Source organism: Sus scrofa, chromosome 14, assembly GCF_000003025.6.
Source record: "Sus scrofa isolate TJ Tabasco breed Duroc chromosome 14, Sscrofa11.1, whole genome shotgun sequence".
Classification (NCBI taxonomy): domain Eukaryota; kingdom Metazoa; phylum Chordata; class Mammalia; order Artiodactyla; family Suidae; genus Sus; species Sus scrofa.
In genome coordinates this window covers 53912395-53927296 of record NC_010456.5, presented here as the reverse complement: position 1 = coordinate 53927296, position 14902 = coordinate 53912395, and the positions used below count along the sequence as shown (strand labels likewise).

The following is a 14902-nucleotide window of genomic DNA, read 5'->3' as shown; positions in this document are numbered from 1 at the left end:
GCAGTGAACATTGGGGTACACTTATCTTTTCGAGTCTTGGTTTTCTCTGGATAGATGCCCAGGAGTGGGATTGCTGGATCAAATGGTAATTTTATTTTTAGTTTTTTGAGAAGTTTTTTTGGGAATGAAATAGCCTAAAGTTAGACAGTGGGGATGGTTACACACATTAAAATTCTTCTGAATTACATAATTTAAATGGAAAATGCTTAAATGTCATTATTTTAAACTTGAATTTTTTTATTATTATATTACTTTGAACATAAAAAATATAGAACCTGGTAAATAATGTAACAGAAACAAACAAATAAATAAAAACATATACAGAAAACACAACATGGAAAAGGAAATAAAGTTCAGGTGGGGGAGTGGGTTGATGGTAGAAATTAGAACTGACAATGAAAGTGGTTGCAGAGCCGTTGTGCCCATGGCCTTGGTGACTACTAAAGTGGCTCCTACAAATACAGGAATAGGACCAGTAATAGTTGCAGGCTCAACCACCAGTGGTATTAGGGAAGTTAACCTGGATCTTGGCCTCCTGCAGGGCCAAGTGAACGTTCTCTCTTGAGGGGTGGTAAATCCTCATTGGGCTGTATGTCTACTACAGGAACAGGTGCCTGTTCTCCCTGGAGGAACTCTGAATCCTGATCTGGTTCTGGGTCTCCTGAAGAATCAGATGTAGTTTCTCTCTGAAGGAGCTCTGGATCCTGACATGGCTCTGTGGATCCCAACCTGGCTCAGAATCTTCTGCAGAAGCAGGTGTAGGTTCTCCCTGCAGGAGCTGTAGATCCAGACCTGACTCAGGGTCTCCTGCAAGAGTAGGTGCAGGTTCTTCCTACAGGATTTGTGAATGCTGACCTGGCTCAGAATCTCTCATAGGAGCAGGTGCAGGTTTGCACTGCATTTGTGTATCCTGACCTGAATCTTGATCTCCTGCAGGATCAGGTTAAGTTTCTCCCTGGTGGTGTTCTGGATCCTGACCTGACTCTGGATCTCTTATAGGAGCAGGTGCAGGTTCCCCCTGCAGGAGCTGTGGATCCTGTTCTTGTTCTGGGTCTCTCTTACAGGATATGATATAGCATCTCCCTGCAGGAGTTGTGGATCCTGACCTGACTCTGGGTCTCCTGCAGAAGCAGGTGCAGGCTTTTGCAGGAATTCTGGATCCCAATCTGGCTCTGGGTCTCCTACAGGAGAAGGTGGAGTTTCTTCTTGTAGTTGGGGATCCTGACCTGGCTCTGGATCTCTTGCAGGAGCAGGTTCAGGTTCTCCATGCAGGTTTTGTGGATCCTGACCAGGTTCTGGGTCTCCTGCCAAAGCAGATTTGGATTCAGGGGTGAAGTGCCCTCAGTGGTGGTGTGGTACACCAGTCCCTCATTCACAGAGAGAGATTGAGTGGTCCTGTCAACCAGCCCATCACTGAGCTCTGGTGTGGTGTTCTGCAACAATAAGACCAGCAGTCAGCCCGGTCCAGAGTTATCAGAGTACTGCCTGGCCATCCTCACTGCTGCTTCTGCCCACTCGACCTTCTCCCAGATCAGGCCCATACCTAGGTCTGTTCATATTTCCACCCAGGAGGAAAGAGATATTCCTAGAGGGCTTGGGGTAAATCTTAAGCAGAAGGGCACTGCTCTAGCTCTCCATATCCTCACACAGCCAGCTTTGACCTGCGCTTTGGGTATGACTGGCCCACCAGGCTTTTGACCTGTCCTCAGCCCACTCTTGCTAGGGGTAGACCCTCCCACCCAGTCCTACCACGCCAACCTGCCCCACCTCCACACAAACTGGGTGGGCACAGTGGGCTACCTCGCTGGGATCAGAGTGGTGGCCTGGCCTAGCCTTGCTTACCTGTGGCCTCCCTTGTTACCTTTGATTTCTCCTGGGCAAATGGCCGTAGACATCTCAAGTGAGACCTGACCCAGTGCCTATAGCATCAAAATGGGCTATTTCTGCTGGCTTCCCCAAAGCCACACACAACATGTTCACTCAAGGGTCTCCAACAAAGTGAGCTGTGTAGGGGACTTGTCTAGAATGTGGGTGCCTAGTTACCCAGGTTCCAAGTTCTCTTGGTCTTTCTTGCCAGGAAGGTGAGGTCACTTCCTGAGATCCCCTTACCCTGGCTTCCTCCTTATACAAAGCTGCCCAAGGGCACTTCTGGGATGCTGACCACTCAGCCCCTACCCCAGGCCAAGTCCAAGCACAGTGACACCCACACAGCCTACCCGCAAATCTCTTGGGAGGCCTGGATGCCACCAGGGCCCCAACTCTGAGGATGCAGTTGGATTCAGACCCAGCTTCTCCTCCTCACCAGTGATGTGACCCTGGACAAGCCACATGCCTCTCAGGATATACCTATTCTCCATCTGTGCAGTGGAGATTATTCTGGCCTCTACTTCCCAGGGAAGCCACTAGGTACATAGGCCTATAACAACTGACAGTGCCTGTAAAACCCATGGGCTGGTATCCCATGGAGCTCATACATGGACTTGGCAAAGGAAGGGTGACATAAAAGGCTAACATAGCACAAAATACAACTTATCCAGGCCTGGGTCTCCTCTGCGATATGTGGAGAGTATTCCCCTTCCTGCCTGTTTCCTAGTCCCACCATGGGAGGGTTGAAATTCAGTAAAATCCAGAGATCATCCCTCTGGCACACAACCTTCCAGATCCTCCTGTTATATTTAGGTTCAAGTCCACATGTCTCATCTTGACCCCTGTGGCGGGCTACCCCTGCAATGGCTCCCCGCATTATTGCCTCGTGGTCAAACATCCTCTGATGTAACCCCCACCTTTCCAGAGTGGATGGACATTGTGACCAGGTTCTAACATATAGACCAGTTTAGGAAAATTGTGGGAGTTCTACAAATTCCCCTTTTCCTTTGTTCATTCTGTCTGTCTCTCAGTGCTCTTTCTCTCTGACTCTTTCTCTTTCTCCCTTTCTTTGTTTCTGTCTATCTTTCTCTGTCCCCCACCCCCATAAATATATTCGCCAATCAGTGGACATTTTGATGACTTCCATATATTGGAAATTGTCAATGAGCTTAGGGGTGCATATAACTTTTATTAAAAAAAATTATAGTTGATTTATAATGTTATGTCAATTTCTGTTGTACAGCAATGTGACCCACATTCTTTTTCTCACACTATCCTCCATTATGTTCCATCACAAGTGATTGGATATAATTCTCTGTGCTGTGCAACAGGTTGTCGTTGCTTATTCACTCCAAATGCAATGGTTTGCATCTACTAAGCCCAAATGCCCAGTCCATCCCATTCCCTCCCCCTCCTCCTTGGCAACTACAAGTCTGACCTCTATGTCCATGAGTTTGTTTATTTTCTGTAGATAAATTCATTTGTACAATATATTAGATACCAGATATAAGTGATACCGTATGGTACTTGTCTTTCTCTTTCTGACTTACTTCACTTAGTATGAGAGTCTCTAGTTCCATCTATGTTGCTTCAAATGGCATTATTTTGTTCTTTTTACGGCTGAATAGTATTCCATTGTATATATGCACCACATGTTCTTAATCCTTTTATCTGTTGATGGACATTTAGGTTGTTTCCATGTCTTGGCTTTGGTAATAGTGCTGCAGTGAACACATCAGTGCATGTATCTTTTTGAATGAAAGCTTTGTCCAGATATATGTCCAGTAGTGGGATTGCAGAATCATATGGTAGTTCTATATTTAGTTTTCTGAGGTATCTCCATACTGTTTTCCATATTTGCTGTACCAATTTACATTCCCACCAATAGTGTAGGAGAGTTTTTCTTTTCTCCACACCCTCTCCAGCATTTGTGATTTGTAGACTTATAAATGACAGCAGTTTGACTGGTGTGAGGTGATACCTCATAGTAGTTTTGATTTGCATTTCTCTAATAATTAGTGATGTTGAACATCTTTTCCTGTTTGTTTTTTGTATTTTGTCCATCTGTGTGTCTTCTTTGGAGAATTATATATTTAGATTTTCTACCCATTTTTTGGTGAGATTGTGTTTTTGATATTCAGCTTCAGGAGTTGTTTATGTATTTTGGAGATTAATCTTTTGTCAGTGGCTTCATTTGCAAATATATTCATTCATTCTGTGTGTTTCCCTTTTGTTTAGGGTTTCATTTGCTGTGTAAAAACTTTTAAGTTTAATTAGTTCACATTTGTTTATTTTTATTTTTATTGTCATTACTCTAGGAGGTGAATCTGAGCAGTTATTGCTGTGCAAGAATCTACCCATCATGCTTAGCCCACACATAGGTGCCACCATCTGAAGAGGTGCAAGGGGGGCCTCACTGCCCATAGACCCACCTTCAAGAGTCTGTGCACCTGCAGAGGAAGATATTCCTGTGGCTGTCTGTCCCTCCTCCTCTTCCCTCCCCAACAATAGCACCTTGCTTCTCCTGCAGGCCCAGATCTCCTCCCGGGTTTCCTCAGCTGTAGTGCTCTGCTCCCCAGCCTTTGGCTCACCACTCTCTGGCTCCCTCAGACTATCTCCACATAGCCAATCCTTGTCCTCTCCCTGGAACTGACCTCCAGAGCCTGAGCTCAGTGCTCAGCCCCTGCCCAAGCATCTCAGGCTATGGTGTCATGAGAGGTAGTACCGATGGTCTGTGTGGCTTTCTCTCTTCTTGGTCCTCCTCAGTCCAGCTGCTATGTTTTTCTCTGAGGCTTTGAGGTCCCTCCATCTTGGCTGATCTCCTGATCAGTTAGATGGCTTCCCAGGGTGTGGGTTCCTTTCCTCTTTCACACCTCCCTCTCAGGTGTGCTAGTACCGTCCTGATTTCTTTCCTCTCTCTCCCTCTTTTTTTTTCCCTTTTGTTCTACACAGTTATGTGGAGGATTTCTTGCCCTTTTTGGAGGTGTAGAAACTCTTCTGCCAGTGTTCAGTAGATGTTCTGTGCAAATTGTTCTACATGAAGTTTTGGGGGTTTTTTTGATGTGTTTGTGGTAGAAGGTGAACACCATATCTTACTCCTCCACCATCTTGATTCTGCCTCTTGACACTAAATGTTTTGAGTGAAGATAAAGACAGTTAGTTATAAATTAGATGGATTCTAAAGAGTGTGAAGATGTTGGAAACTGGAGTAATCAGTCTCATAGTTTTGCCCAGAATCAGAAAGGGAAGGTCCTTTGACTTTTTCAGGAGTAGAACTCTTAAATATGTACTACATTCATGGAATACTTTAAGTTATGAAGTGAGGACATTTTCAATATTTAGAGTTAAGTTTCAGATTATTATTTAATATACGTCTTTTGATCTTATGTGTGTGTAATATACTCAGCATTTTATTTGAGGAAATTCATTGTAAAATGATCAGTGAATTCCATGGAACTAAATTTTTTAATCTCAGCTGACCAGTTAATTGACAGTTAAATTTTACATGTTGATGAACACAGGAAATTTCTATCTTACAGACAATTTTGAGAATAAAGTTGGTAGGTGATGAGTGAGATAATTTGTATCCATACTAGCCTTTCTTCATATTGGTGGCTTTGCCTATAGTGAATATATGTTTGAGGTAATAGAAGGAGCATTATGGAAGTGCAGCACTAAAGGCTCATTATCTGCTAGTACTGGAGAGCCAAACAGCAAGATCCAGTATGGGATGGTTTAAGTATACTTAAAAAGATCAAGGCATGAGTTGAAATAAAGTATGTCAGAACCTTGTATATATTAAACTTTTTTTCTGGATTTGATTTGATGGAAAGGATGTGATGGTTTTAAAAATGGTTTTCATATTCAGAAAGAAAAATCCTGGAGTTCCCTTGTGGCCTAGTGGTTAAGGATTCAGCAGTCACTGCTGTGACTCAGGTTCTACGCCTGGCCTGGAAACTTCTATATGTCATAGGCACGTGCCCCCAAAACAAACAAACAACCCACTTCTAATGATCTTGATGGTCTGAAATGAACCAGGAGCCAGGAAGAAAGTATGGGACTATCCCTATTGTGCCAGCATTGATGTTATAAAATCCATGAACTAAAGATACACTTGCATCACATTAGGTTTCCTAAGACCTCACTTAGCATAATTCCTTGATTCATTTTCAAAGCCAAAATGGACTAGAAGAAATAAATACCATGTCTGAAGCCTTGGGTTCTAGACCCAATTCTGAAAATAATTCTTCCTGTGTGATCTTGGGCAAATATTCCCTGTGTTTTCATTTCCTTAAAATAAAAAAAAAATACTAATTGTAAATGGTCTTTTCATGCCTCTTCCAGTTCTAAAGATCCCAGAAATCTAAGGCAAGTGTTTTCGAATGGTTTGTTTTACCCTCCCACTCTGCAGTCTTGATTCAAATTTTAACACCTCACTTAACTAGTTAAAAGAACTTAGACAAATGATTGAATAACTTAATTGTTTCCTCGTCTTAAATAAATGGGGTTAACAATTAATAATTAATGGGACTGTGCTTATGTATCATCTGGCACAAAATAGACCACCAGTAAGTGTTACCTGATCAAATAATTCAGATTTACACATTAGTGTAATATTAGCCCTTTTTATATGCTTTTGGCCATTTGGTTCAGGTTATAAATGTGGATTCCTCTCTGTATTTCAAAAAATTTGAAATCTGCAATCAGATATTCTTAGGAAAAACTGGTATGCTTGGGATCTGCTCTATCTTCTTTTCATTCCGGCCCCCATCACAGATTTCATGCCTGCATCACACCCCCACATCCTTGTGACTGCTAGTTGCTTTCCTGGACTTGCACGCTCCCAGCACACCCCTCTGCTCAGGAGTTGGGAGGCTCATCAGTGGGGAGAGTTAAAATTCGCTAAAGCCATCTGTCTTTTGTTGGAGGAAGCAATTTAGCCATAAGTTGTAGCTACTGTTTTAACAGATTTACAAATAGTTAGGGCGGATCTGGCACAGGCCCAAGTTACCAGTGTGATTCATGAGTACTAATTTAAGATCCACTGCCAGGAAGAAACCTCCGTTAGATACATCAGGCTATGTTATGTGCAAGGTGTCAGTTAAGGTAATGGAGTAGAAGTTGGAAACCACTAAGGGCAGGAAGGGAGAACCTACATTTTACTTTTGCCAGGGTGTGTGCATGAATTAGTGGAAATTTGTTTATTTGTGTTGGAATACAACTGTGCTCAGCCTAAGCCTACCTAAAACTATTAAAGAATTGAACCTCAATTATCATGTTCTGCTCTGGATAGTTATTAAGAATGAGGTCACTTAGCAGCTTGTGTGATTTATGGCAAAACTTTCTGTCCTTTGATAGCAGTTATGATTTCTTGACATTATATATATGAATAGCTCTATTTATTTACTCATTATATGCTTTCTCTATGTAAAGATAAGTTCTAGAAAGTCAGTGACCCCTGTTCATTCTGTTCCCAATTGTATCTCCAAAGCCTAGAACATTGGTTGGCATCTGGTAGGTGGTCATTAGATATTTGCCAAATGAAGGGACCTGATGCAGTGTTTAAATGTTGAAAACTTAGAGTAGGAGTTGGCCAAGTGAGGCCTGAGGGACCAGTCCAGCCTGCCGTCAGTCTTTGTGAATAAGGTTGGAACACAGCCACACTCCTTTGTTGATGGACTATCTGTGGCTGCCTCTGCACTGTCATTCAGGCTCGAGTAGTTTTGGCAGAGAACATACGGTCCAGGAGACCTAAAATCTCTACTCTGTTGATTTACAGGCCTGGCTGAGAGCATGGACCTTGAGATCTGCTGTTTCTTTTCTGGCCACTCGGCTGTGATTAAAGCTGAGACTGGACTTAAATCATTGGGAAAAGATAATTAACAATTCCTATCTCAATAAATGGTTCACTGAGAGGCAGCCTCAGATAAGCAGAGAATCAGCTGCTATTAGCGAGCCCTGGGTGGGAGCATTTCATCCCATCAGCACCTTTACTGGCAGGACACTGGCCAAAGGAAGTGGCTGAAACCTGGCCCTTTCCCAGGTGGTGGCTCAACCATGCCTGGAGTTGTCCCCCCAACCTCTCTGCTCTGATGCCACTGCTGTCTAGTCCTTCCTGCTGTGTGATGGTGCTAAGTTTTAAAATATAGTTTTTAGAAACATCTGTGGTTTTATTACCATAGCAGCTACTAAAACTGCATCTTCAGAAGTCAGAATATAATTTAACTTTTATTAAGTTCTGCTTTATTTAAATTAAAAAGATAGATCGGGAGCTTGGGCTTATCAGACACAACCTAGAATAGATTTACAAGGAGATCCTACTGAATAGCATTGAGAACTATGTCTAGATACTCATGTTGCAACAGAAGAAAGGGTGGGGGAAAAACTGTAATTGCAATGTATACATGTAAGGATAACCTGACCCCCTTGCTGTACAGTGGGAAAATAAAAAAAAATAAAAAAAATAAAAGATAAAAAATAGCGTAACTTGTACTTATGGATATACTTTTGCAAATAGATTCCCTTCAAGGGGACAAAAATGATAAAGCAATGAATATACCATCTCCTGCTATACAGTAGTGAAGAACTACATCTATTTATTTTTCATAAAATTAATAAATTATTTTTGAACATTTGAAAAACAAAGGAGTATAATGAAAGTGGTTTAAAATTATAATATATTCTCACTACCCAGAGAGAAATTTGACTTTTAATGTCTCTTTCTCCCATTTAAAATATTGAGATGTAAAAAGTTTAGTATTGCCGCCTTTTTGACTTTAAATTATAAATGTTGTCTTGAGTCATAACAACATTTTAGGGATAACTTTTGATATTTCTATCATTTTTATATTTTGAGAAATGTCAGCCCCTCAGAAAAGTGCAAAAACAGTGTGATGAATACCTGTATATGCTTCATCTGGAATCAGCAGTTCTTAAATTTTGCCAGATTAATTATACCTCCTCCTACAGTTTTATTTTGGTGAGCCCTAGGCATGATTTTTAATAACTGCACATATTTAGTTTTGTGTACATATCATAATTAACCATTCTCTTATTATGGATATTTAGTTTCTTTTACCTTTTTCATTTTCCATTTTAAATTTAGTGAGCATCCATGTTAAGTACTTTATGTATAGGATCTTATTTTTAAAACCATAACCCAACAGGGTAGATAATGCAGAAGAAAGATTAAAGCTGAGAGAATTTAAGCAACTTGCCAAAGGTCATAAAGTTTAGAAGTGATGGAGCCGAAACTGGAATCCAGGTCTCTTGGATTGCAGATTCTCTTAGTCTATTCCTAGGACTGCTTGTTTGCCCTCTTCTTACATGGTAGCTCTTTTGCTGAGTCCTCCTGACACCTGTCTCTCCTCAGCTCTTGGTGCCCCCTCTTCTCCAATGCATCAGTAGGTTATTTTGATGTTAGGTCTTCAGCTGCCTCCCCACCTCCTTAGACCATGAGAGCCTTTTAGCTGGTTCTGTGTGTTAGTCACTGAGTATTCCCAGTTTCTGGCACACAGTAGCTTCTCAGCAAATATCTCTTGGATAAAGAAACAAATCATTGAAAGTATCTTCATGCATATTACTAAATTGTTCTCTGTCATTCTTGTACTCTAATTTTATTAGCAAAATTTCTAGTACCAGCTCACTACATCCTCATTGGACATAAGAACTTGAACTTCAACAATTTATAGTCTATGTTATTTGGCCCATTTTATATCCACATCACTCTTCTGCATTTCTGATAAGAAAATGTAGGTATATCCCATTTTATTGAGTGAATATTTTATTTTTACAAAAACTATCACTTGTTTTCATAATAAAATACATTTTCATTAAAAATATTAAATTGAGAGACATAAAAAGAGAGAAAAAAGCGAGTTCACATCGTGGCTCAGCAGTAATGAACCCAACTAGTATCCAAGGTTTGATCTCTGGCCTCTCTCAGTGGATTAAGGATCTTGCGTTGCTGTGAGCTGTGGTGTAGGTCACAGAAGTGGCTCAGATCCTGCATTGCGGTGGCTGTGGTATAGGCCAGCAGCTGCTGTTCCAATTATACCCCTAGCTTGGGAACTTCCATATGCTGTGGTGTAGCCCTAAAGAAGATAAAAATTAAAAAGAGAAAGAAAAAAGTATTAAAAATCCCACCATTCTGAAATTTTTTTTTTTGCAGTGCAGATTTTTATTTATTTTTTTTAATTGTTATTTCCCTACTACAATTTTTTTTTCTACGTACAGCATGGTGAACCAGTTACACATACATGCATAGGTTATTTTTTCTCACATTATCATGCTCCATCATAAATGACTAGAACTAGTTCCCGGTGCTACACAGCAGGATCTCATTGTTAATCCATTCCAAAGGCAATAGTTTGCATCTATTAACCCCAAGCTCCCAATCCACCCCACTCCCTCCCCCTCCCCCTTGACAACCACAAGTCTATTCTCCAAGTCCATGAGTTTCTTTTCTGTGGAAAGTTTCATTTGTGTTGTATATTAGATTCCAGATATAAGTGATATCATGTGGTATTTGTCTTTCTCTTTCTGGCTTACTTCACTCAGTATGAGAGTCTCTGGTTCCGTCCATGTTGCTGCAAATGGCATTATTTTGTTATTATTTATGGCTGAGTAATATTCCATTGTATATATATATCTATACCACATCTTCCTAATCCAATCATCTGTCGATGGACATTTAGGTTGTTTCCATGTCTTGGCTATTGTGAATAGTGCTATAGTGAACATGAGGGTGCATGTGTCTCTTTTTAAGGAAAATTTTGTCTGGATATATGCCCAAGAGTGGGATTCCTGGGTCATATAGTAGTTCTATGTATAGATTTATAAAGGACCTTCATACTGTTCTACATAGTGGTTGTACCAGCTTACATTCCCACCAGCAGTGCAGGAGGGTTCCCTTTTCTCCTCACCTTCTCCATTCTCAAGAATTGATCACATACTGAGGCACAAAGTTAACCTCAACAAATTTAAGAGTATAGAAATTATTTCAAGTATCTTTTCTGACCACAATGGCATGAAACTAGAAATCCACCACAAGAAAAGAAATGAGAAAGAAACTTACTACATGGAGACTAAACAACATGCTACTAAAAAACCCATGGGTCAACAAGGAAATCAAGAAGGAAATTAAAAAATACCTCAAGACAAATGATAATGAATTTTTTTTGATATACATAAAAAACCTTCTGGTGTTTTTGCATCTTTAAAAGTAAAGCATATATTACATCTTTCTCTCTAGAAATAATATTGTGAATATTTTCCTATATATTAATGAGCCTTTGAACACCAGATTTTCAAAAGCGAAATACTGTTATCAGCTCAAGGAAAAGAAATGCATATATTTATTGTCCAAACCGTATTCTGTGATTGTTAAATATAGCCATAGTGAACAGTTGACATACATTTTTTTTTTGTGCATGACAACTGAGAACTTTGTTTTTTAGATGAAAATATATAAAACATACAGAAAAGTTAAGATTTTAGTATAATAAATGCCCAAAGATCTACTGTGCACATATTTTTCGGTAGCCAGTAACTTGACTTTCAGAGTTGAAACTCCTGAATATAAAGTGGTTAGGAAGAAAGGAATGTTTAGCATCTGGGGAAATGTTTCTGTCTCAGTGTCTCCTAGTTTATATTAAATGGATGTTAGATTTGCCAATTTGTGCAAATGTAGTTCAAACTCTCTCAGATCTATTGTATTTATCCAGTCTTTGATTCCTTTGGGGACACTTATTTAAGACAGCTTTCCTTGAGTACTACTTGAAGAGCTGGCACAGCTGCTGACACAGCTGTGGCTTCTTTAGTTTTAACTGGAAACTCATCATTCACACTTCCTTGAATCCAGCTGGGTGTGTTCTTGCTTCCTGGTTGGTGCGCTGTGATACAACTGTTTATTTACATATTGACATACCAATGGAGTGACATCATTATCAATTATCCCACGTAATTTTCATTGTCTTGTGATGTTCGAAGGGTTATCCATTGCTTTCACTGCCAGTCATTTCAAAAAGGAAAGTAATAGAAATCATAAGGGTAGAAATTCACCAGCTTATTCTTAGTATCTCGTGCTTTTATGATCCACAAGTTAGATCTTCTCATATGTAATCTGCGTCCAATACTGACAATAATGTACTGACTACCTGAACTTTTCTGTAAAATATTATAGAAAGAAATGAAGAGGACAGAAACACTGCCTCCACTGAAAAATATCACTTCATCCCCTTGCAAACAGTTGATTCCAGAAATCTCAATTAACATAATTAATGTAATTTCCCCTTTTTCTTTAGGAGTGGAAAGGTTAACTGACCCTACCATACATTAACGTATTTTGATTTTTTTCATTGCTCATTGCTATCGCTTTTGATTTAGTCATTTACTTTAACTTACTCTTTGATTTGATATCTTAATTATTTCTGTTAATTGTGCATCACCCTGCTTAATCTGCAGTGGCAATGACATTGAAGGAAAAGGGACAGATGGAAAAGCTTCTGTAGGATGTTAGCAACTATTTCCGAATATCTCTATGTGTTTGTTTACTTTTTTTCATTCTTAGATCTAGTGTACCCCCAAGAAAAGGGAGGCAAAATTCTCTTCAGAGATCAAAAGCAGCTATAAGTGAATGAAAACCTTAAAAAATGTTGTCTCCAATCCTATTTTTTTTTTGTTTCCTTTGAGTTCCAGGTAAAGAAATCTGTAGCCTAGCTCTGTTGGGTGTTGGTACTTTGAGGCTCTCTAGCAACACACTTTGGGACTTCTTTCTCCCTTGCCCTTGACAAGAGAATCCCATGCACTTGGGAACCAGGAGGGTCTGGTGGGGCTGTGCCCCCTAAGGCCCCTGAAGAAGTCCCAGGTGAAAGAAGGGACTTACTTAGGTCTCACCTTTAGTAAATGATGATGCCAAGAGCACACACTGGTCCTCTCACCCTTCCATTTGATACCTAGTGTCTGTGGTGGTCTCTTTACTCCACTTTTGTTTTCACCTCAGGGTGGCAGGTCTCACAAAGGTTAAGAGTTCTGGAGCAACACTCTGGGTAATTCTCTACTAAAAGGATCTTATATGAATGAACCTGAAGATTTTGATATATTTTCTTTCTTCCCAGGATTCATACCTGTGTGTAGCCTTGGAGTGGCTCAGGTGGGCAGGATGAACTTTGGAAAGGATGTCAGCACCTTGAAATATTTCACCATCTGTGGCTTGCAAGAGGGCTATGAACCATTCGCTGTTAACACAAACAGGGATATTACCATGTGGCTGAGCAAGAGACTTCCACAGTTTCTCCAAGTTCCATCAAGCCATGAACATATTGAGGTTTGCTTTTCCTTTAAAAATCAGATCACTGCCAAAAACCAGGACAGAATGTCAGTACACATGGGAGCTCCTACTTGGACAGTTTCTGTCACTTACTTTAAAATGATGGTTTCAATGTGCTCCATTGTAGTGGAATCTAAGGGTAGGATTATTCTTTTATTTTAGGTACTTTATGAGAGGCTGTTTAGACTAAATACACTTGACCCTTGAACAAGTTTGGGGTTAATCTGAGTATAAATTATAATCGTCTCTCGGCATTGGTAGTTCCTGCACATCCGTGGTTTCAGCCAGCCTCGGATTAGGTAGTGCTGTAGTATTTGTTCCTGAAAAATACCTGCCTATAAGTGGATTCAAGCCTGTGTTGTTAAAGGATCAACTGTATATAATGTTTCTTTTTATATAGGCAATGTCAGGCTCAATATGTATATTTATAGTTATAATGTACATTTCCCAAATCATCTCTGAGTTAGAAGAGAACTATGAGTATGTCTGTGACACAGTAATCCCTTTGTTTAACGATCTAATTTATGATATTATGCCATGAGTGGGACGTATTTGGGGTTTTAAAGGTGATGCACGGTATTGTTTTTAGAATCAGGAAATTGATAGTGATTCATATTTGAACTGTTGCTTCCTCCTTTACTAGGTGACCAGAATCGATGGCACCATAGACAGTTCCCCGTGTTTGAAGGTCACCCAAAAGTCCTTCGGCTCTCAGAATAGCAGCACAGATATCATGTTTTACCGTCTGAGCATGCCCATTGAGTGTGCCGAGGTCTTCTCCAAGACTTCGGCCGGGGGAATCCCTGGCGCCAGCCTCTTTGGGCCCAAGAATGATTTGGAGGACTATGACGCAGATTCTGACTTTGAGGTTCTCATGAAGACTGCGCATGGCCATCTGGTGCCAGATCGAGTGGACAAAGACAAAGAAGCTACAAAGCCAGAGTTTAACAACCATAAAGATTATGCTCAGGAAAAGCCCTCTCGTCTGAAGCAAAGGTCATTGATCTATGCAAAATGACTTTAAATATGGAGTTATTATACAGGGGTCCCAGGAGAGGGTCATAGCAAGTAAGGGATTTCCCAGGTCAGTTCGTTCTTCCTCTTCCTCCTTTTTCACACCCAAAGGATTCTGCAGAAAACAGTAAGGCAACCTGTTTGCCATCTGATTTGTTGCCTGTGACATATTATCCCAAGAGTTACTTTTTTTTATGAGTTTTTGTCATTGTGGTAAAAATAAAATTTACCACCTTACCATTTTTTAGTGTACAGTAGAGTAGTGTTAAGAATATTCATGTGGCTGTGAAACAGATCTGCAGAAGTTTATTTTTATTTATTTATTTTTCCACTGTACAGCATGGGGGCCAAGATACACTTATATGTATACATTTTTTTTCCACCGTTCTGTTACAATATAAGTATCTGGACATAGTTCTCAATGCTACTCAGCAGGATCTCATTGTAAATCCATTCCAGGTTGTATCTGATAACCCCAAGCTCCCAATCCGTCCCACTCCCTCCCTCTCCCTCCGGGCAGCCACAAGTCTATTCTCCAGGTCCATGTTTTTCTTTTCTGTGGAAATGTTCATTTGCGCTGTATATTAGATTCCAGTTATAAGTGAAATCATATGGTACTTGTCTTTGTCTTTCTGGCTCATTTCACTCAGTATGAGATTCTCTAGTTCCACTCATGTTGCTATAAATGGTATT

At 40.2% G+C, this 14902-nt stretch overlaps 1 protein-coding gene across 1 annotated transcript in view; it reads left to right on the top strand.

Annotated features, from left to right (window-relative positions):
* RYR2 (ryanodine receptor 2) overlaps window positions 1–14902 on the top strand; it is a 754552-nt gene that overhangs the window by 479395 nt on the left and 260255 nt on the right. Inside the window, 2 exon segments of the mRNA XM_021072683.1 lie at window positions 12984–13192; window positions 13839–14191. Of these exon segments, the coding sequence (XP_020928342.1) occupies window positions 12984–13192; window positions 13839–14191 (562 nt within the window).